The sequence below is a fragment of the Apodemus sylvaticus genome, chromosome 18 (genome assembly GCF_947179515.1).
Source record: "Apodemus sylvaticus chromosome 18, mApoSyl1.1, whole genome shotgun sequence".
Classification (NCBI taxonomy): Eukaryota; Metazoa; Chordata; class Mammalia; order Rodentia; family Muridae; genus Apodemus; species Apodemus sylvaticus.
This window is the reverse complement of record NC_067489.1, coordinates 67160159-67182671: the sequence shown is the minus strand read 5'-3', so window position 1 is coordinate 67182671 and position 22513 is coordinate 67160159. Positions and strand designations below refer to the sequence as shown.

The following is a 22513-nucleotide window of genomic DNA, read 5'->3' as shown; positions in this document are numbered from 1 at the left end:
TATGTGCTATGAGGATCTTTGCATGTACATGTGTGTGTAGGTGTAGTGTGTGTAGGCCCATGGTTGGCATCAATATTTTCCTTGATAATTAACACACACACATACGCAGGTGTGTGTGTGTGTTTGTCTGTGTGTGTGTGTGTGTGTGTACTGCATGAATATCTGAGCACATGAAAGTATTCTGCTTGCACGGTGGGGAAGGCAGCGTCATATCCCTTGGATATGATAATGTAGGCAGCTATGAGCCACCACGTGGCTGCTGGAGCTTGAAGCCGGGTCCTCTGGAAGAGCAGCCAGTGCTCTTTACTGCTGAACCATCGGCTCTCCAGTCCCTTCCACCCTCACTTGCCTCCAGAACCCCCTGATCTGGCTAGTCTAGACAGCACTCTTAATCCTGGGTCCTATCTCACTAGGATTGCAGGCAGCAACCAGGCCCCACCTCCGGTTTCCACGGTGCTGGGGATCAGAACTCTGGTCCTCAGGCATACGTGGAAAGTGGTTTATCCACTGAGCTGTCTCCAGGCACACTTTTTTTCATTTAACTTCTTTGTGAGATGGGCCATGCGCCGTGAGGCATGCGTGGAGGGCAGGGGATGCCTCGCTAGAGTCACTTCTCTTCTTCCACCATGTGGGTCCTGGGGATGGAACTCAGGTCATCAGGCGGTGAGTGCTTTTCGCCACTGAGCTCTCCAGCCAGCCCACCCACCTACTTCTTAAAATTATTTGCAGAGGCCGAAGAATTCCACGGGGATAACTCTGAACTTTTGAGCTAGAATAAAATTCTATTTTTTTTTTAACTTTGAAAGATGGCAGAACCATGTGCTACCAGAGAGCTGGGAAGAGGCCTCAGGTGCAGCCCGCGTGCGCACGAGGCCAGAGCGGAGCCTTGGAGCCGCCTACCAGTCTTCCCCTTGATCTCGCAGAGCACACTGAAGAGAGCAGGCTTCATCCGATGGCAGTTCAGGGCATGCTTTCTGAAAGAGGCAGCAGAGGCGTGGTGAGAATGTTAGCTCAAGGGAGCAGGGCCTCCTTCCCTAAAATCCAGGCCCAGCCAGCCTATCTGACACAGGTGCCACGCATTGCCTTTTTAGGGTTGGTTTGTTTGTCAGTTTTTAGAGACAAGGTTTCTCTGTGTAGCCCTGGCTGTCCTGGAACTCACTCTGTAGACCAGGCTGGCCTGGAACCCAGAAATCCGCCTGCCTCTGCTTCCCAAGTGCTGGGATTAAAGGTGTGCAGCACCACTGCCCGGCTACATTTTATTTTTTATGTGTGAGCATTTTGTCCGCATGCGTTATCTGTGCACTGTATGCAGTACCTGTGAATGCCAAAAGAGGGCGTCAGACCCCAAGACCAGACTTAGCTTTGCCCCAGTCCTGCATCCCCCACCTTTCAGACGGGTTGATGTCTTTCTTACCAGTGAGCTGTAAGAACTAAGGTCTATTTGGCTTGGGCCTCCCCACTATGTGGCTATGATATGCACATCTCTTCCTTTCTAAGGGTCTTTTTTACTTTTTGGATAAAGTTTTGTTTTTTTGTTTGTTTATTTATTTATTTTGTTTTTCCGAGACAGGGTTTCTCTGTGTAGCTCTAGCTGTCCTGGAACTCACTCTGTAGACCAGGCTGGCCTCGAACTCAGAAATCAGGCGTGCGCCACCACCGCCCGGCAAAGTTTTGTTTATTAATTTAAGTTTTATTATTTTATATATATGGGTGTTTGGCCTACATGTATGTCTATACATCATGTGTGTGTGTGATGCCTGTGGGGCCAGAAGAGGCTGTTTGTTGGATGCAGTATGTGCTGGGAACTGAACCTGGGTCTTCCAGAAGAGCAGTTAGTGCTCTTGACCACGGGGCCGTCTCTACAGCCCTTATATACTATTTTATCACCATTAGTACATGTGTTTGTTCATGAGGGGAAAGTGTGGCCACATGTGTGGCGGTCAGAGGCCAGCTTTGAACCTCTTCTAACTATTGTCAAGACAGCATCAGCGTCTAGCTGGTCTCCACCTCCCAATCCTGCAGCTAAGCCTTCGGGTGTGAGGATTATGACACACGTGCTCTCTTGCTTGGGTCTTTTAGATGACTTTTAGACTGGGTCTTGCTTGCCTTCCCTTTCAGATGAAACCTGATTGGCCTATTTTGGTTTTTCAATTAGGCTTTAAGTATTATTTCTTTTGTTTATTTGTTTTGGTTTTCTGCTGTTTTGGAACTCATTTTGTAGACCAGGCTGGCCTTGAACTCAGGGATCCTTCTACCTCTGCTGGGATTAAACATGTGCCCCCCCCCCTTCCAGTTAAATTTCAGGTCTAATAAGTCACTGCCTAATTCCAGGTGAAGATGTGTATCAACATTTTCTTCTAAGTGTTTTACAAGTTGGCTAGATGAGGTGGCCCATGCCTCTAATCATGATATCAGGTGGCTAGGGCAGGTGTATCACTGTGTGTCAGAGCCGGAGCCAAAATGATGTCTCAAAGAATTAAATAGTACAAGGTTAGCTCTTAGATATCTCATAGTTTCATGTGTATGTGCATGCCTGTGTGTGGGTGCATGTGCGTGTGTGCATACATGTATGCATGTGTGTGTGTGTGTGTGTGTGTGTGTGTGTGTGTGTGTGTGTGTTGGAAGACAACCCAGACCCCTCCTTGCACAGACTAGACAGCTGTCTACACTGAGTTGAGTGGGGAGCCCTTTTCCTTATTTTCAGCTTAAGATAGCATCTTGCTAAGTTGTCCAGGCTAGCCTTGAACTCACCTGTCTCAGTCTCCCACCTGCTGGGGTTACAGGCACATTTTAAAAACTTCTGAAACACATTTTAAAAACTTCTGAAACACATTTTAAGAATATGTTTTGTGGGCTGAATGTGTTAGTCCACACCTGTAATCCCAGAGCTCAGGAGGCAGAGGGGCAGGGGCAGGGGCAGGGGCAGGGGCAGGTGGATCTCTGTAAATTCAAGGCCAGCCTGGTCTTGACACAATAGACCTTTGATTTGGAGAGTGGATGTGAAGGACCTTTGTGTAGGAGTGAGAGCTTTTGGGAAAAAAGAAGACTACAAAGTAACCAGTACTGCTGGGCGCTTGCGCAGTGGCCATGCAGGCTTCACCAGTCACAGGCAGCCCTTGAGCTCCTAGGCAGGGCCAACAACTCTCGGTGGAGGTGAACTAGCACAGGACTGAGTGTCACCGGCTGGGGGATGGCTCTTGAATGCTAGGGATTTGAGGAAATCACCACGGGAGGAGAAGGGGACCCATGCTGAATTCAAGGACTCTCAAAGGTCACATGGAAGGCAGTTGACCCTAAATGGCAAAGAGAAGGAGCAAGGGAAAGGCGTGGCAGACCAGGGGGCCTCCTGGAGCTCCAGGGTGACTCAGTGAGGGCTGGGCACTCTTGTCTTGAGGAAAGCAGCAGGAGCCAGCTGAGTCACGTGTGCAGGCGGCTTGGTTTCTACTTGGCCTTAAGAGGCGTGGCAGCCCGGGTCCCTACCTCCCAGGCAGCAAACACCCGCCCGCCACAAGCACGTCAGCGAATCTAAAATCCTCCTCCGCAACAGCTCACCTCATCCAACACCCAGGCTTTCCTGTCCTGTCACCGTGGGGCCAGATCCCCGACATCTCAGGGCCCGCTGTGACCTAGACTAGAGCAGCTCACCAACATCCAGCTCCAGGCAGGCTCAAACCGGTCTGCCCAACCCAGGCATTCATTCTGGAGAAAACCCTACCAAAGTTCTCTGCCTGGGCCCAGACAGATAGACTAAGAAACTGACACACCCTACTTTATGGCCGTGGCCACATGTGTGACCCCTCCTCTTGGGAGCAGTAAGCAAACTTTTCCTTCAAAAGTGTGTGTCACCTCCTCCACGTGTGTCAGCCTGCTACACTTAATTCAAACAAATCTGTTACAAACCCAGTCAGGACGGAGGTGGCGAGAGAGGCTAAGACACTGCACTATTCTTGCAGGGGACAACACAAACTTGGTTCCCAGGTTGGGCAATACAACTACCTAGAACTCCAGTTCCAGGAGATCCGATGCCCTCTTCTGGCCTCTGGGAACAGTGCACTCACTCATACATCTCAGAGGCAAGACACACATATGCACATAAATACACACTAAATAAATGTTTCTCTTTTGGTGGTTTTGTTTGTTTTTGTTTTTGGAGAAAGGGTTCTCTGTGTAGCTGTAGTAGCCCTGGATTTTGTTCTACTGGCCTAAAACTCCTGGCACCTCTGCCTCCTGAGTGCTGGGTTTAAAGACTTGTGCCACACCACTTGCATGGAGATAGGTCTCGTGTGTGTGGTGTTTCCCCCTGCCCCCACATGTATAGCTGTGTAAGGGTGTCAGAGCCCTTAGAAACTCTACTTTATGGCCATGACCACACACATGGTGCCCACAGAAGTCAGAAGAGGGCACTGGATTCCCTGGAACTGGAGTTATTGATGTTTTGAGTCCCCATGTGGGTGCTGAGAATTGAACCTTGACCCTCTGCAAGAACAACAAGTGCTCTCCACAGCTGAGCCACCTTTTTAGGGCATTTCCTGACCCCTTTTTTTGTTTTTTAAAGAATATTTAACAAATGTAAGTACACTGTAGTTGTCTTCAGATCTCTTTATGGATGGTTGTGAGCCACCATGTGGATGCTGAGATTTGAACTCATGACCTTCGGAAGAGCAGTCAGTGCTCTTACCTGCTGAGCCACCGCTCCAGCCTGCCCACTCCCTTTTAAACCAGGGTCTCATATAGCCCAGCCTTGCCTTGAGTCACTCACGAGCTGAGGATGACTGTGAACAGGATGAAGGGCTAAGCCCAGGCACGCCATCTGCTAATGCAGGAACATTCCCAATGAGTCATGCCCCCAGTTCCTCACCGGAGGATTCTGGGAAGGGCTCTACCTGAGCCACACCCTCAGCCCGGCTCACTGCAGGAATTCTAAGCCTGTACTTATCACTGGCCTGTGTCCCAAGCAGCTGCCTACAGATCACCGAACCAGTTACTGCAGTGTGGAGTTACGTGGAGAGATGATCTCATCCCTGATACATACATGTTCACAGGCAAAACATCTATGCACATTAAAACAAAATAATATTTAAGGAGGTTTCATGATTATACTGTTTTTTTTTGTTTTGTTTTGTTTTGTTTTTTTAGATAGGGCATCTTTTTTCTTGAAACTAATGAGAATTCTCCTGCCTCAGCATCCTAAGTGCTGGGGTATAGGTGTATGCCACCACATCTATTAACTTATCTTTTTGTGGCACTGGGATGGAGGCTAGGACTTCATGCTTCTTAGGCTAGTGTGGTCCCCCTGGCCTGCACGCCACTGCCTGCATGTAGATTTCAGTAGCTAGTTCAGACTGGATCTGTTCCACAGCAGCAGAAAGCCCATGTTCTTCAGCTGGCCTCAGACCAGTGAGTAGACTGTGGGCGGGAGGAAAACAGGGCTGGTAGTGAGCCATCTTGCTGGTCCAGATGTTGCTTGGCTTGCACCCCTGGGCGGTGTGTGTCCTTACCTGCTGGGGTCTCCCTCTTCCTCCCTCTCTCTGAATTTCTAGCCTGGAATTCCAAGTCCTCTACCTCCAAGTGCTAGGATTCGATCTGGCATGGCCTTGGTGGGGACAGAATGACATGGTTGCTGTCCCTGGGACAGAGCTAGCAGGCGTGGGTCTCCATGAGTGTTGATGGCTATCGTAGACATAAAGCTTGTTTGTATAATAATGTGCACATTTTACATTTCTCTTTTAAGGAATGTCCTCCCTGTTAATGTTGACTCCAAGATAATCAGACCGCACAAGTCCGGGAGCCAAAAGTGTGGCTAATGTCTTGGCAAAATGGTAAACTCTGGGACCTTCATGACAGCCCTTAAGGCTGTGGAAAAGAAGTCTAAAAGCATGAGTTTGAAAAGATGTAATTTCTCAATTATGCAAAAAATAAGGATGAAATGTGAATTATGAGGAGATTCATGAATCTAAAGGAACAAAAGTAGCTGCATTAATGAGAGAGAGAGAGAGAGAGAGAGAGAGAGAGCTAGCTAGCTAGCTGTTTGGAGGTCTCCAGAGAAAGCAGATCAGAAAGAAACGATACAGAGCAGCAGACAGCAGCCCAGGATCTCCAGCAGAGCCCAGGCCACCAGCCTGGGCCCTCCATCTGACTGGTGTTTAACTGGAGTCCTGTTTCCGCAGCTCCCAGACACCCCTTCTCTCTGAACCCTCGCCAGGCCAGAGCTGGTCCTCCACACCTGGCACGTTCTAATTGTCATCTCTATTTAGTCTTACTGGCTCTTTCCTAAAACATAAGTATAAACAATTAACTGATTTCAGCTTGTTTTGCAACACTGTTACACTTGGCAAGGCCTGCTCAAGGATTGCCTGTCGTCCAGAGACAAGAACTCTGCACATCTCTCTAAAATCAGGTTCCCAGTGACTTAAAATGGGACCTCCCCAACAAAAGCAAGCTGCCACATAATTACTTAGATTTGTTTGCAAACTGCAGGTAAAACTCAGGAGCTGTGCTAGAGTAGCGGTGGTAGAGCTGGGCTTATGTTGATGCCGTTCTGTTCCTGGGTGCTGCGCAGGGACTCGCACGGGAGCTCATGTTCCTGGTGCTCATCTTCTCAGGACACTGAGCAAGTAGAGCCCTTGGGGACAGAGCACCACGGTTCATTTCTCACCGTTGTTCTATGTGAGTCTAAGCAGTTTGGATATGCATTAGAAGTGGTCTTGTTTAGTTTTGTTTTTTTGAGACAGGGCATCTCTGTGTTGTCCTGGCTGTCTGGAACTCATTCTGAAGACCAGGCTAGCCTTGAACTCACAAGAGATTAGCCTGCCTCTGACTCCTGAGTGCTGGGATTAAAGGCATGCACCACTACCTCCTAATGACACACAGGAACATAAATAAAAAAAAAAATCAATGTAATCTATCATAGTTATAGGCTAAAAATCTCACAGATGGAACTTGCTAAAAGCACTAGCGGATGTCAGTCCAGCCTCTTCTGGATTTGGTTTTTTTCGAGACTCTGTATAGCCCTGGCTGTCCTGGAACTCACTCTGTAGACCAGGCTGGCCTCAAACTTAGAAATCCGCCTGCCTCTGCCTCCCAGAGTGCTGGGATTACAGGCGTGCGCCGCCGCCGCCACCACCACCACTACCACCACCCAGCTCCAGCCTCTTCATGAACCACTGGAGAAAAGAAAACTCAGAAAGCATCCTTAACCTTAAGAAGTACCACTGCGAAACCTAGTCAGGAATGGTGGGGTATACCTGTAATCTCAAGATTCAGAAGGTAGAGGCAGGAGGAGGACCTTGAGTTCAGGGCCAGCTTGGACTCAGGGCCAGCCTGGGCTACAGAGTAAGACCCTGCCTCAAGCATCTCCTGCCACAGAAAGAGTAGCACAGATTTGTGGTCCTAGAACTGGGAGGCTGAGGCAGAAGGCAGCTAGCTCTAAGTGAACCTGAACCACATAGTGTATCACACCCTAAAACTAAAGTGTTAAAAACTATCTAAAAGACAACGCGGCGGCACGTCAGCTCTCTGGTGTTGCCGCATACAGCTGATCAGACAGGGACGTTGAGGCCAGATCTGCCAACCACAACCCAGTCTACTGTCGCCCCTCCAGAAAGAAGCTGGAGGAGAGACAGTCCTATGCAGTTGTGGTGTAGACTGAATGCTCCCGGTAGTTTTGTTTCCTTGTGGTGCTAGGAATGGAACAGAGAGGGGCCTTGTCATACCACACAGGTGCTCTGTCACTAAGATGCCCACCCACAGAAACCTGGTGGCAGCAGCAGCATGTCTGGAAGGGAGGTCATGAGTCCTCACTGTGAGGTCACGAGTGGAGAGCCTCGTAACAAAGCCCCAAGCGTTGGAAGGAAAGCCCGGGGTGAGGGGTGAAGAGTGGGGGGTGAGGGGTGGGGGATGGGGGGTGAGCAGTAGGGGGTGAGGGGTGCTGTGCCTACTGAGATCTATGCTTGCAGCCAAGCCTGGAGACCTGTGGTCCACCCCTGGGACCCACACGGTGCAATGTGTAGATTGTCCTCTGACTGTATTTGTGCTGAGGCACACATGCAAATAAATAATAAATGTCAAAAGGAAGCTGGAGGAAGACTAAATTAGTATAGCCATTATAGAAGTCCATAGTTTCCTCAAAAAATTAAAAATAGAATTACCATATGACCCAGATACTAGACATCTACCCAAAACCCTACCAGAGAGACACTTGTACACTCATGTTCACAGTTCCTCTATTCATGATGGCAAGACGACGGAGGTGCCCATCAACAGATTCATGGGTAAGATAAACTCAGTGTAGGGCTGGAGAGATGGCGCAGAGGGTAAGAGCACTGGCTGCTGTTCTTCCAGAGGACCCAGGTTCAACTCTCAGCACCCACATGGTAGCTAACGACCATCTAACTCCAGTTCCGAAAGATCCAGTGCCCTTTCCTGGGCACCAGGCACACATGTGGTGCACAGACATACACACAGGCAACACACCCACACACATAAAATAAAAAATGAATAAAGTCAAAACTGAACAATTTGAACGGTCATACATACACACAATGGATTATTATTCAGCTATAAAGAACAATAAAATTGTGAATTTTGCAGGAAAATGGAAAGCTGTGGGGAGGGGTAACAAGCCTGGAGAAACAGGGGTTCAAGCCCTGGACCCCACACCATAGCAGGAGACCAGACTCCAGAACAGTGTCTTCTGACTTCACATGCGCCGGCCCCTCCAAAATACAGATGCCATTAGTGTAACAGCGAAAGGCAAGAGGGTCTCTCCTTCCTACTCAGACCCCAGTGTGTAATGAAAACGGGTGGGAGTGAAGTCCCAGCCCCGGAGAGCTCAGGAAGGCTACTCAGCAGCGGAAGGACAGAAGGGCAGGGCCTGGCAGATGAGTCTACAAGGGGGAAGAAACCACAGAACACACTCTGTTCAAGAATGACATTAATATCTAACATATTATATGTTTATTTAGGATAAAAATTTTAAAGGGTCCCCTTGAGAAGACGGGGTTTTGGGCGGACGAGGCACCAGAGAACACCTGGCCCCAAGCCATCTGGGAAGCAGGAAACAGCCCACGCCAGGCCTCGAATCTGAAGCTGCCTTCACTGTGGCCTCAGCCCACGTGACCTAGGGAAGCCCGTCAGATTGCTCAGACTAAGATAAGTTGCTTTTGCCACAGTGTGAGGTACAGAGCCTGTGTCTCCAGACAACTCATCAGCCATGTTGCTTTCTATTTACACCAGGCTGCCTGGAGTCACCCTGAAGCCATCCCCGGACTCAGGGTCTCCTGCTGGCGTTAAACAGCTCCTTACTGCTGAGTCTGCCTGCTTCCCTCAGTGGAAGCTTGGCTCCTGGCAACCAGGATTGCCTTAAAATGTCAGAGCTTCTGTTGCCTGAGGAGTCTTAAGAAAGTGCAGCCAGCACACAATGTCCCTGGGGAAAGCCCAGACCTTCCCTCAGACATTTAGAGAGACTGACTCAAACACAGATAGAGGACCTGGAGAGTCCTCAGGCCTCAGAGATAACCTTTAGAAACTGCTCACCAAGGAGTGGGGAACCGTCAGGGCAATAACCTATGGCACACTGAAGAAACCAGAAGACAGAAAAACCTCCCATGTGCACAGGTTCTGGAGTTCAAGGCCAGCCTTCACTACATAGTGAATTTGAGGTCAGCTTGGGATACCTGAGATATTCTCTCAAAATCTAGTCCCCGGGCTGGTGAGATGGCTTCTGCAGCACAGGAGTCTGTCACCACAGGGGATCTGAGTCAATTCTCCATTTCTGCGAGGTGTCTTTTGTCCTGCATTTGCAAGTGCCCACATGCATACAGAAAATAGACGGCCAAATGTAAACAGACAAAACAACCACTACTCCACCTCACCCCAAAGGAAAGGCCTGCTTGAAAGGAGAGAAGGCCATTTTCCTCTCTTCCCCCTATAAGCAGCAGCCTGTCATGAGCAGATGTGTTTTAGTCATGGATGCTGTGTTCTACAAATATCTCCAGAGTGTGCTCGGAGGGTCTATCAGGGGATGCAGGTGCTGTATGCTAGAGATAGGAGCACAGTCCTCAGTCCGGGAGAGGCCAACGTGGAACAAGATGGAAGAGGCCCATCTTCCAGCCCTGGCTACAAACGGGTCACAGTCAGCTCACACTCACACCCACCCACCCACACTCCCTCCTTCCCCCTCCCTCGTCCCTCCCCCTCCCTCCCTTCTCCTCCCTCCCTCCTACCTGTCCTTTGCTATCTCTATCCTTTTACAAAATGTAGTTCTGAGACATTTTATTATACAAACTGATATATATATATATATATATGTATATATATATATAATATACATACATATATATGCTAAAGTGAACTTAAAGTTCATCACACATTTACTTCATTTTAAAAATCTTTTTTTTTTTTTGAGACAGGGTTTCTCTGTGTAGCCCTGGCTATCCTAGAACTCACTCTATAGACCAGGCTGGCCTCGAACTCAGAAATCTGCCTGCCTCTGCCTCCCAAGTGCTGGGATTAAAGTGTGTGCCACCACTGCCTGGCTAAAAATCTTTCTGAGGGCTGAAGAGATGGCTCAGCGGTTAAGAGCACTGATAGGTCTTTCAGAGGTCCTGAATTCAAATCCCAGCAACCACATGGTGACTCACAATCATCTATAATGGGATCCGATGCCCCGCGACAGTGTACTCATATACATAAAATAAATAAATAATTCTTAAAAAATAAAACAAACTAAACTCTTTCTGAAATGTTTTTAGGTTGATCTTACGTGTCTGGGTGCTGCCTGCCTGGGCTCCCTGGAACTGGCTTCAGATCCTCCACAGGAGCAGCATGTTCTTAACCTCCAAGCCATGGCTCTAGTCTCTCCTCCATTTTGTAGCTTGGCTTTCTGGTAAAGAACTCCCTTGGTTCTTTCTGCTGCTATATTGTTACGTTTCTAACAATTTTCTATTTAGTGTACTGTGTGTACATATGTGTCAGAAGTTAACCTGGGGGAGTGAGTGCCAGGAAGTCAACTCAGGTCACAGGCTTGGAAGCAAGTGCCTTTATCCCATTTTCCTGTCTTCAGACACACTTGACCCAGCCCGTCGTGGGCTGTGACACTCGGGAGAGCAGGCCCTGAACCTCATCTGGGCAGTCCAGCAGAGCTGAGCCTGCTGTAGTGGGCAAGGCTGACCCAGCTCCCAGGGCATGAGAGGAGAAGAGCTGGCTCTGCCCTCTGCCAACTGGGGCACTGAGTGAGCCAGCCAGGCCAGTGCTGGAGGGCTTGCCATGGAGGTGTGGGTGCAGGAGAGCCGGCAGGCTGGCGAGCTCAGTACCACTCCGGCCCAGATCCAGGGCTTTGAGTCGGCCCTCCTGATATCGACCCCAGCTATTTGAACTGCTGGAGCTCATGAAGTGACCAATCCTGCAGATCCAAAGCTGCAGGATCTCCACACCACAGGGCAGCACAGGATGTCTGAGAAGTCCTGGTGAGGATCCAGGGTTGATAAGTGTAGAGGCCAGAGACTCACCGCAGTGAACATTTGCAAGACATGAGTATGGACACGAGGGTGGGACACTGTGGGACACACTGTGACACACTACAGCGTCCACAAGGAGGAGATTGTTTTCTTTTGGTGGGGAGGTTGTGCGGGCAGAGGGCAGGTATGAAGGGATGGGGAGATGAGTAGGATTAGGGTGAAATTCACAAAAAATAAAAAAATGTTTAAAAAAAAGCAAATTTAACAGGATAATAAAGATGAGAGACCTCACATGGTGGTGTGAAAAGTTCTTGATTTGCAAAAGCCTGGTCCAGCCAGGAGAGATGGAATTGGCTTGACCTGCTGCATTGACTGCTATCAGGTTGCAGAGTCTTGGTGTCCAAAAGGTAGACGCTCGACCCCGATGCCAGACCCGGAGCATTTGCGCACGTCCTGTCCCCATGTGCTCCACGTGTGTTTTTATTGTGTGTGTGTAGGTATGCAGCATGCATGCAGGCGCACACAGAGGCCAGAGGGAACAGAGGATCCTTTGGACGTGGAGGTGCATGTGAACGGCCCAGCTTGGAGGCTGGGAACCAAACCGGGGTCCTCTACAACAGTCACAGGAGGTCTTAACCACTGAACTACCTCTCCAGCTCCACTATGCACTTTTCTTTTTTAAATTTTTTGTTGTTGTTGTTGTTGTGTTTTTTCGAAACAGAGTTTCTCTGCGTAGCCCTGGCTGTCCTGAAACTCACTCTGTAGACCAGGCTGGCCTCGAACTCAGAAATATGCCTGCCTCTGCCTCCCAAGTGCTGGGATTAAAGGCGTGCGCCATCACTGCCCCGCCACTATGCACTTTAAAAACAGACATTGTTTTATGTGTAAGAGCGTTTCGCCTGCATGTCTGCATGTGCACCACCTGCATGCCTGGTGAGGTCAGAAGAGAATCCTGGGTCCCCTAGGCCTCCTGAAGCTGCGGATGACTGTGAGCCACCAGGTGGGTGCTGCGAATCGAATCTTGGTCCTCTGCCGGAGCAACAACAGCTCCTAACCACTGAGCCACCCCTCCTGCCACACTCCCATGTCCTTTTACTATGGCATCCAGTGTGCAAATGACATTTTCACAGTTGTTATATCCACTGCTGTTTGGAGAATTGTTGGGAAAGAAAGTGCATGCTCTGTCGGGATGTATAAAATTTCCTTTCTTTTCTTTTCTTTTCTTGCTTCATAGCAAGTTAAGAGTAACAGGACTTCCCTGTGTAGCTGCCCAGGCTGGCCTGGGACTCTCTATGTCGTTAAGAGTGACCTGAAATTCCTGATCTTCCGGCCTCAGCATCCAGAGTGCTGAGATAACAAGGGTCGAGGGCCTCCTCATTCTGTCTCTGTCTCCTTTCTGGGTCTGTATATGTGATGTGCGTGTGTGGTGTGTATGTGTGTGGGGATGTATATGTGCATGGTGTGTGTGTGTGTGTGTGTGGTATGGTATGGTGTATGTGTGTATATGTGCACGGTGTGTATGGTCTAGCATCATTTCTGTTGCTATGATAAAATGCCCTGACCATAAGCAACCAAGGAGAGGAAACGCACTCACCACACAACCATACAGTCACAGGTTACAGTCCTCTATCGAGGGGAAGTCACAGAAGTGGGGACCCACAATCAGTCAGGAGAAGCAAGGGAGGAACAGAGCCTGCTTACTGCTTTCTCCTCATATCATTCAGGGCACTAACAGACATTCTGTTACTCTGTGTGTGTGTGTGTGTGTGTGTGTATGTGTGTGCGTATACAGTGGTACATTTGTGGAAGACGACAACCTTTAGTTGTCAGTTCTCGTTCTTGCACTGTTTGTGGTCCCAAGGATTGAACTCAAGTCATCAGGCATGGCAACAGGCATCCTGACCTGCCGCCATCCTGACCTGACCTGATGCCATCCTGACCTGCCGCCATCCTGACCCGCTGCCATCCCATTTTGCCAAGAGGTTGAGTCTGAGGGTGCAGAGCCCTCACCACAGAGGGGGGGCTATACTGTGACGAAAAGGCTCAGCGGCACAGCTAAGCTGTGTTCCTCTGCGGTGGAAACATCTAAGGACTGTAGCTTTCTCAGGCCTTGGGTGATCTTCACAGCTAGATTCAGAGAAGGAAAGGAAGCCAGCGCTCCAAGATCTCAGAAGCTGTAGTAAGGGTCAGGGCCAATCTTCACAACTATCCTAACAAATAAAGAATAATACTCCCTTCCTTATCATCATCATCATCATTATTTCATAGAGCCTGGCCTTAGTACGTAGCCTAGGCTGACCTTGAACTACACTTTTTCCTGCCCCAGTATTCGTGCCCAACTCAATAATTAAAAACTGGCAGGGCTGGCGAGATGGCTCAGCAGTTAAGAGCACTGACTGCTCTTCCAGAAGTCCTGAGTTCAAATCCCAGCAACCACATGGTGGCTCACAACCATCTGTAATGAGATCTGACTCCCTCTTCTGGAGTGTCTGAAGACAGCTACAGTATACTTACATATAATAATAAATAAATTACAAAAAAATAAATAAATAAAACTGGCAATATGAGCCAGGCAGTAGTGGTGCGTTTCTTTAGTCCCATCACTCAGGAGGCAGAGGCAGGAGGATTTCTTGAGTTTAAGGCCAGCCTAGTTTATAGAATGAATTCTAGGACAGTCAGGGGTACACAGGGAGACTTTTTTTGTTGTTTTTGTTTTTTTTGGTTTTTTTGTTTGTTTGTTTGTTTGGTTTTTTTTTTTGAGACAGGGTTTCTCTGTATAGTCCTGGCTGTCCTGGAACTCACTCTGTAGACCAGGCTAGCTTCAGACTCAGAAATTGGCCTGGCTCTGCCTTCTGAGTGCTGGGATTAAAGGTGTGCACCACCACTGCCCAGCCAAGACTCTGTCATAAAACAAAACAAAACAAAACAAGTCAAAAACCTGGCTATGAAAAAGAACTGATGTCTTAAATCAGTTGAAAAAGAACATACATACATATATATCTCAACCATAGGCAACTGAGCATATGTATACATATGGAGGGTGAGGGTGGAGCATTCTCCTGGAGACGGGGGTGAGGGGGCAGCAGGAGGAGGCATGGACTGTGGAACAGTCAGAGGGTAGACAGGGAGGGGAATAAAATCTGAAGTGTAAAAAATAAATTAATGAATAAAAGATTAAATAATAAAAACAATGTTTACATAAAGAGGTAAGAGACCAAATTTAGTGGCACACGCCTTTAATTCCAGTACTTGGGAGGAAGAGGCAGGACAGTCTCTGTGAGTTCAGGGCCAGCCTGGTCTATATAAGGAGCTCTAGACCAGTCAGTATCATATAATAGATCCTGCCTCAAAAAACAAACAAACAAATGAATAAATAAATAAACAAGTAAATAAAAAGCAAGCAGGCTGGAGAGAAGCTCAGAGATTCAGAGCACTGGCTGCCCCTGCAGAGGACCCAGGCTCAGTTCCTAATGGTCATATAGAGGCTTAAGGTTACCATGTGTAATTCTGGGCTCAGGGAATCCAATGTCCTCTTCTAACTCTGCAGGCATCATGCATGTGTTCAGTACACATACATATATGCAGACAAAACACACATATACACAGAATAAAAATAAACAAATCTTCAAAAATCAACAGCCCCAAAGAGGTGGGTGATGGGTATGGCGAGAGCAGTGCGGTGGGCAGAGGCCCTCGCCAGCAGCCCTGGTGACCTGAGTTGGATCCCTAGAACCCACACAGTGGGGGCAAACATCTGACTCTTATAACCTGTACTCTGACCTCCATGTGTGTGTTGTCCACGTGCCACACGCATGCATGCACACGCAGTACAAAGTAAATAATAAAAATTAACTTCTTAGCCTTCAAATAAGCGCTCTTTGAAACTAAGTAGAGAAGAGTGCCTGAACTCCTGGTGAAGAGCGGCCGCCTGGGCCACCAGAGCCTCGGGGACTGGGGCTGTGCTGGGTCACAGGAGCCTGAAGCCACAGCTGAGCAGAGCCTGGCTGTTCCACAGTCCTTCCAGAACAGGGTACAGGCGGTTCCCCAGAACAAAGTGTTCCTTTAGTGGTGACAGTTCTGAGGGCCCATCTTTTCTCTCCTCCGAGCCTACCCTTCTAGCCTAGCGGGTCTCAGCCTTCCTGATGCTCAGTCCTTTAGTACAGCTGGTGACCCCCCATGACTGTAATGTTTCTGCTGTTATGAACCGCCATGTGGATATCTGGTGTTCTACCCACAGGTTGTTTTAGCATTTTACCAAGTGCCAAGTACCAGACATTATGAGACGTCAATGTACAACACGGGCGGGCCTCTTAGAGACTAACCAAAGGCTCTCACAGCAAAGATGCTCCTGGCCCGGCTCCAGTTTCCTCTGTGGAGCAGATTCTGTTCTACATACACCAGACCACGCCCTAAAGCCCAGGAGAGCACAGGGTCACCACTGACTGCCCAGCGCCTGATCGGTGCTCAGAGAGCAGGAGGCAGGAAGGCAGGGGCTGTGAAGTGAAGGGAGACGGGTTAGACATACAGGTATGTAGGGAAACCAGGGCTGCTGTGTGGAATACTGGCTGGGGGTGGGTAAAAGCACTTGCTCCTGCAAGCCTGAAGACTTGAGTTCACCCCTCAGAAGCCACTGCACAAGGTGACAACAGGCTCTTCAGTGCTGTCCCCTGATCATCACACACACACACACACACACACACAAATAAAAGATACATGGGACGGAAAGAGCTGGCGGCATGAAGCACTCCTAACTTTCTAGAGAGGCTATACACCCAGAGTCAGCACTCCACACAGAGCAGGGACGTTTGCATTGGCCTAGCAGGAGCACAAGGCCCTGGCTCAGCTCCTGCTGAGTGGGATGGCTGGTTGGCTTGTGTGTAGGCAGGGTCTCAGGTATTTCAGGTTGGCCTCAATATGTAACCAAGGTGTGCATTGCCACACGAGGTGTATACACTGCGGTGATCAAAGCCAGGACTCCTTGCATGTGTACTGGAGGTGTGTGCTCTTATGAGGCGAGCTGCACTCCCAACGCCACGGTTTCCTAGAGTTTAGTTTACCTTAGTATACTGATCTCACCTTAGGGCTACAGAGTACACACTGTCAGACCCTAAGGAATCCCCCTCACCTCAGAACAGACTCTTTCAATAAAGCCTCAACCTCCAGAAGGAATTCAGCACTTCTAGTCTCTAATCATCCCAGTAGGTGTAAACATATAAGCCGCCTTATGAAGTGGATTTCAGCAACTCTGACTGGCTGACACTGGATTTGGGGACATGGGACAGGTGGTCGGAAAACTGCTTGGTCTGTTTGTTTTTCCCTACGGACACTGGACTGGTGGCTGGGAAGATGACCCGGCTATGAAAAACACTGACTGCTCTTGCAGCAGAGCTGGGTTCCGGTCCCAGCACCCACACAGCTGCTCACACTGTCTGCAATTGCAGTTCCAGAGGCTCAAATGCCTTCTTCTGACTTCTATGGAGACCAGACACATACATGGTATATATACTTTCATGTGGGCAAAATACCCATGATTTTAAAAATAAATCTTTAAACCGGGCAGTGGTGGCGCACACCTGTAATCCCAGTGTTCTAGGAGGCAGAGGCAGGCGGATTTCTGAGTTTGAGGCCAGCCTGGTCTACAGAGTGAGTTCCAGGACAGCCAGGACTACACAGAGAAACCCTGTCTTGAAAAAACCAAATCCAAAAACAAACAAACAAACAAACAAACAAATAAATAAGTAAATCTTTATAAAACTCCAGGACTTCTTTCTGTCCCTGGCTCCTGGGACCTCTCGAAGGTCTGTCCCTTTCCCACCTGACTTTCCACAGCACACCGGCCTGTTCCTTGTAGCTTAGGCACAGTTTATGTGTTTATATTTCTGCTTCCTTTCTCTGTCCCAAACCCCCAAGCTCACAATGTTGGAAGCAATGACACTGTCAGCACTCAAGTACAGTGCCCAGCACAGAGTGGGTGCCAACTGGTCTTAGGCAAGTTCCTTTTAAAGATGGGTCTTGGGACTAGCAAGATGGTCAGTGGTTAAGAACATTGGCTATGCTGGGCGGTGGTGGCACACGTCTGTAATCCCAGCACTCTGGGAGGCAGAGGCAGGCGGATTTCTGAGTTCGAGGCCAGCCTGGTCTACAAAGTGAGTTCCAGGACAGCCAGGGCTACACAGAAAAACCCTGTCTCAAAAAAACCAAATCCAAAAAAAAAAAAAAAAAAAGAGAACATTGGCTATTCTTGCTGAAGACCTGGGTTCAGTTTCCAGCACTCACAACCATTTCTAACTCCAGTTCTAAGGAACCTGATAATCTTTCTGGCCCTCTTGGGCACCAGTATTGTGTATGGCAGACATAAACACATGTGAGATACTCATACATGTAAAATAAAATGATCTTTACAAAATTTAGTTAAAAAATAATAAAAATGGGTTCTGAAGTCAGATGTGGTGGTGCATGCCTTTAATCCCAGCACTCGGGAGGCAGAGCAAGTGGATCTCTTGAGTTTGAGGGCAGCCTGGTCTACAAAGTGAAACCCTATCCAGAAGAAAAGGAAGGAAAGGAAAGGAAGGGAAGGGGAAGAAGAGGAAGGAAAGGGAAGGGGAAGGGGAAGGGGAAGGGGAAGGAAAGGAAAGGAAAAGGAAAGGAAAGGAAAAGGAAAGGAAAGAAAAAAAGGAGGGTCTTCTTCAGACACTGGAGGGCCAGCCGGCTCAGCCAGTCACGAAGACTCTGTATATATGACACAGCTCGGCTGCTGGAATGGCATCTCATGCTGTGGGGGGTGAGGGTGGGGGTGGGGTGGGGAGGTCAGGTAGAGACAGAAGGATGCCAGGAGCTAGCTTCAGCAAGTCTGTCATTTCTGGGCTCAGTGAAATTCTGTCTTTAAAATGCAACAGTGAAGCAGGGCAAGGTGCACGCCTTTAATCCCAGCACTTGGAAGGCAGAGGCAGGAGGATCTCTGTGAGTTCGAGGCCAGCCTGGTCTACACAGGAAGTTCTAGGACAGCCAGGGCTACACAGAGAAACCCTGTCTTAAAAAACCAACAACAAGCCGGGCGGTGGTGGCGCACGACTGTAATCCCAGCACTTGGGAGGCAGAGGCAGGCGGATTTCTGAGTTCAAGGCTGGCCTGGTCTACAGAGTGAGTTCCAGGACAGCCAGGACTACACAGAGAAACCCTGTCTCGGAAAAAAACAAAAACCAAAAAAAAAAAAAAAAAAAAAAAAAAAAAAACCCAAAACAACAAAGGAGGTGGGGTGTGGGCACCAAATAATGGCTCCTGAGGTATCCTTCGGGGACTTATGCAAGAACTGAATCCGCTCTTGGCTTCTTCCCTTCAACATCTCTGGAGCAGAAATTCTGCAGTCATCCCAAGTACATGGAAACCCGAGGCAGGGGAATAATCCAAATCCCAACTTGATCTCATGAAGCACAGAGTGGAAGGGGAAAGAACTGATTTTCTCAAGGCTTCTGAGACCTCATATGCAGGCTTCACTCCATAACTAAATGTAAATACAAAAGCCAGAGTGTGATGGAGGAAGACACCGGATAGTGACCTCTCACCTCAACACACACTGCACAACGTGGACTAGCATGCTCATGTGCAATACACACAATGCCATGAACATTACACGCACATACATGGAAGAAAAATGTTACAATGGGTCCCCGAGGGCTGGTGCTACGGCTCGGCTGAGTGCTTGCCTAACGTGCACAAGGCATGTGTTCAGTCGTGAGCACCTCATGAGCTGGCTGTGGTGGTGCATGCATGCCATCGGAGCACGCGGGGAGCCTGAGGTAGATCATCCTGGACTGCATGTTCTGTAGGGTGAGTTTCAGGCTAGCCTGGGAAACATGAGGTCCTCTCCCAAACAAACAGACAAATACATATAAAGAACAAGAATCCTTGGGATGTGGTTAGTGGGTGGCACATAACTCTCATCTTTCTCTCACTCTGGAGAGCAAGGCAGGGCCATCAGGAGTTCAAGGTTATCTTTTGGTTTTTGTGAGTCTCCAGGTGGTGGCTCTAGATGGGGTTTCTCTGTGTAGCCCTGCCTATCTTGGAATATTTGCAGACTAGGCTGGTCTTGAACTCAGAGATCCTCTCAAGGTCATCTTTTAATAGTGAGTTTGGGGGGCTGGTGAGATGGCTCAGTGGTTAAAAGCACTAACTGCTCTTCTAGGGGTCCTGAGTTCAATTCCCAGCAACCACATGGTGTCTCACAACGATCTGTAATGGGATCTGATGCCCTCTTCTGGTGTGGGTCTGAAGATAGTGACAGTGTACTCAGATACATAAAATAAAGAACTCTTGAAAACAGAAATAGTGAGTTTGAGGCAAGCCTGGTGATCGAAGCACCCACCGGGTTGTGGGTGGGGTGCACTGGAGAGATAGCTTAGTGATTATCCGGAAGAGTCTTCCAAAGAACTGTGAGTTCCCTACTCACACGTCGTGAGCACACACATACTACACACCAAAATAAGATAAAAAACAAAACTCCCACTGTGTGTCTTGCAAACGCGGTCTTTGCCCTACTCCGCCCCCTCGCCCGCCAATAATAGATGACTTATCCTTCAATGTCTCGTGTTCCCAGGGCCGGGCTTTCACCGCCCGAACTCTGACACCGTCCTCCCTCACGAAGTCACCCTCTAGTCCAGGACCAGCGCTGGTATCCGTCCTTCCCGCCACCACTCCGCCTGTCCATCACGCCAAGCTCGGCTGCACCGGTCCCGTCCGCATCCCGCCTCCGCCCCTTCCCTTCTACCCGGGGGCCGCACCTGGCCTGAGCCTCGTCCAGGCTCTGGTCGGTGATGGCCATGATCTGTTGCAGGACGTCGCTCGTGTCATGGCCCAGGGGAGCTGTGGGCGGCGGGCGGCGCGGGGCGGGCTGTGGCGGCACGGGACGCAGAGGGGCGGCCATGGGCTACGGTCCGAGCGAGCGCGGAGGGACAGGTCCCGTCGGGGAGCTCTCGCGCTTGCGCAGCAGCCAACCGCCACAGACCCAGGGGCCACGCCTCCTTCGAGCCCACCAGCCAATCGCCGCTGCCCACTGACCTCTGACCCGCCCTTCTCATCCATCCTCGCAGCGCACCACCCTTTCCCTCGGCTACGCCCCAAACAGCCTTCTCAACGGCTGCTGGGGGGCTGAGCGTTGTCTAGGAAACAGGGTTTCTCTTTTGATCCTCCCATCCCCCCCCAGTACACACCCCCTGTGGTGCCGTCACCAATCAGCACCATGCACTGATCCCCCTCCCCGGCGACTAGCTGGAAACTTGCTTTCTCAACTGCCCCTAGGAACCCGGTTGGGGGTTACCATGGTAACGACTACCGCCAGCATCTACATAAGTTTGCTGCACTTTTTGGCCCCCTTGCCCCTCACCTCCGGCGCCTTTAGTCCTGGATCTGCTTAGGTTATCTTCACAGGGCCCAGGTTCTTCCCAGCCATCCACATCTGAGTTTCCTTCCTCAGAGGCCTACATCTTGCTCCCCATCTTCATACTTCCCTTCCTTAGAACTTTCCAAAAATGTGTGGGTGGGCGTGGGTGACACATGCCTCTAATCCCAGCATCAGGGAGGCGGATCTCTGTGAGCTCGAGGCCCCCCTAGTCTACGGCCAGGGCAAGGCAGAGAGCCCTTGTTTCAAGAATAACTTGAGACAGTCTCATACAGCCCATGCTGTTCTCCCGTTTGTTATGTAATGAAGGTTGACCGAACTTGCTATGATTGGACATCATCTCGGACTTTCTTCTGCCTCTACCTCCTAAGTGCTGGGATGAGTGGTGTGTGCCACAGGGCCCTATTTGTGTGGCGAAGGGGATGGTATCCAGGGCAGCATGCACACCAGACAAAACCCTACCGACCTAACTACCTGTGCACCCTAAGTTTCCAGCTTCTTGAGACAGTGCCTCATAGAGTCCAAACTGCTATCAAACTCAGGAGTAACTGAGCGTGCTCTTGATTTCCTGCCTTCCCCTCCCCCTCACTGCCCAGGCTACTTGTGTTCTCAGAGCCATGGATCCTCAGAAACCCCACTCCCCAGTCCTGCCTCTTCCTCCAGGCCTCTCACACCTGAGCTCCACAAAATTTCTGCTCCTTTTCACAGTCCCTTGCATCCGGAGTTCTTCCCAGCAGCTCATAGGGTTCTTCTCAGAACTCTTCCGACCTCAAGAGCAGCAGTGTCCCCATTATGTGGCTTTTTCTGGGAAATCACTCCAGATAAGAAACAAGAAGAAGAAGAAGAAACAAACCTGACCAAAGAAACAATTTCACTCAAGTGCAGGTTTGTGAACCAGGGACTTGACTGAGGTCCCTCACAGGCAGCCACACACTGAAATGGATCATCGCCCCTCCCCCACCGCCATGGGTTTATAATCTTCATCCAGGAAAGGGGTCCCATCCACAGGTCCTGCGTTTCTACAAAAGCACATCAGTGATCCAAACCTGTGAGGCCATGCGTGAATGGGCACAGCTCTTGATTCAACATGGCAGTGACCGTTTTCAACATGGAGGGCGTGAACTGGACAACTGTTTCCAGTAAGTCCTGGGCCCCTCAAGCATGGCCTCCCTCGGCTGGTCACCAGAATCCTGTTATGCGGATGGGCCTTCTGCACTCTCTCAGCTCTGAATAAAGATAGACTTACATTTACTTATAAACGCCTAGGCCTTGTGGCTTCCCTTGTCCCCACTGACGCGTACAACTTCTACCAAGCCATCTCTATCACTCCATGTCGCCTCATGGCTTCTAACCTCCCGTCTCTAGTCCTGGGCCTGCTTCTTTCTCCACGCTGGGCTTCTAGAGCCTGACATATAGTCCCAGCTGTTCACTCTCTCCCTGGAAGTCCTGCTGGCAGTCTCCTGCATCAGCTTTTTATTAAAACCAGCTAGAGGGAGGAGAGTGAGTGCTTACAAAATCAGCATCTGACTAATACAAAGACATTCTCCACACACTGCACAAAAAGATTATCCCGTTCTCTAAACCTATTTCGCTTTTATCAGGCGGAGGGGCAAATGGAAAGTGTAGATTTGTGTAGATGGAAGGAAGGACGCTAGAATCCAGT

General features: G+C 49.5%; 1 protein-coding gene across 1 annotated transcript in view; it reads right to left on the bottom strand.

Annotated features, from left to right (window-relative positions):
- The window catches only part of Pbx4 (PBX homeobox 4), a 31064-nt gene extending 10642 nt beyond the window's left edge, over nucleotides 1-20422 (bottom strand). The window contains exons 1-2 of the mRNA XM_052162642.1: nucleotides 20234-20422; nucleotides 901-974 (exon numbers count right to left, since the gene is read on the bottom strand). Coding sequence (XP_052018602.1) covers nucleotides 901-974; nucleotides 20234-20376 — 217 coding nt within the window. The 5' untranslated portion in view covers nucleotides 20377-20422. The remainder of the gene's footprint in view (nucleotides 1-900; nucleotides 975-20233) is intronic.
- Between the last annotated feature and the right edge of the window lie 2091 nt (nucleotides 20423-22513).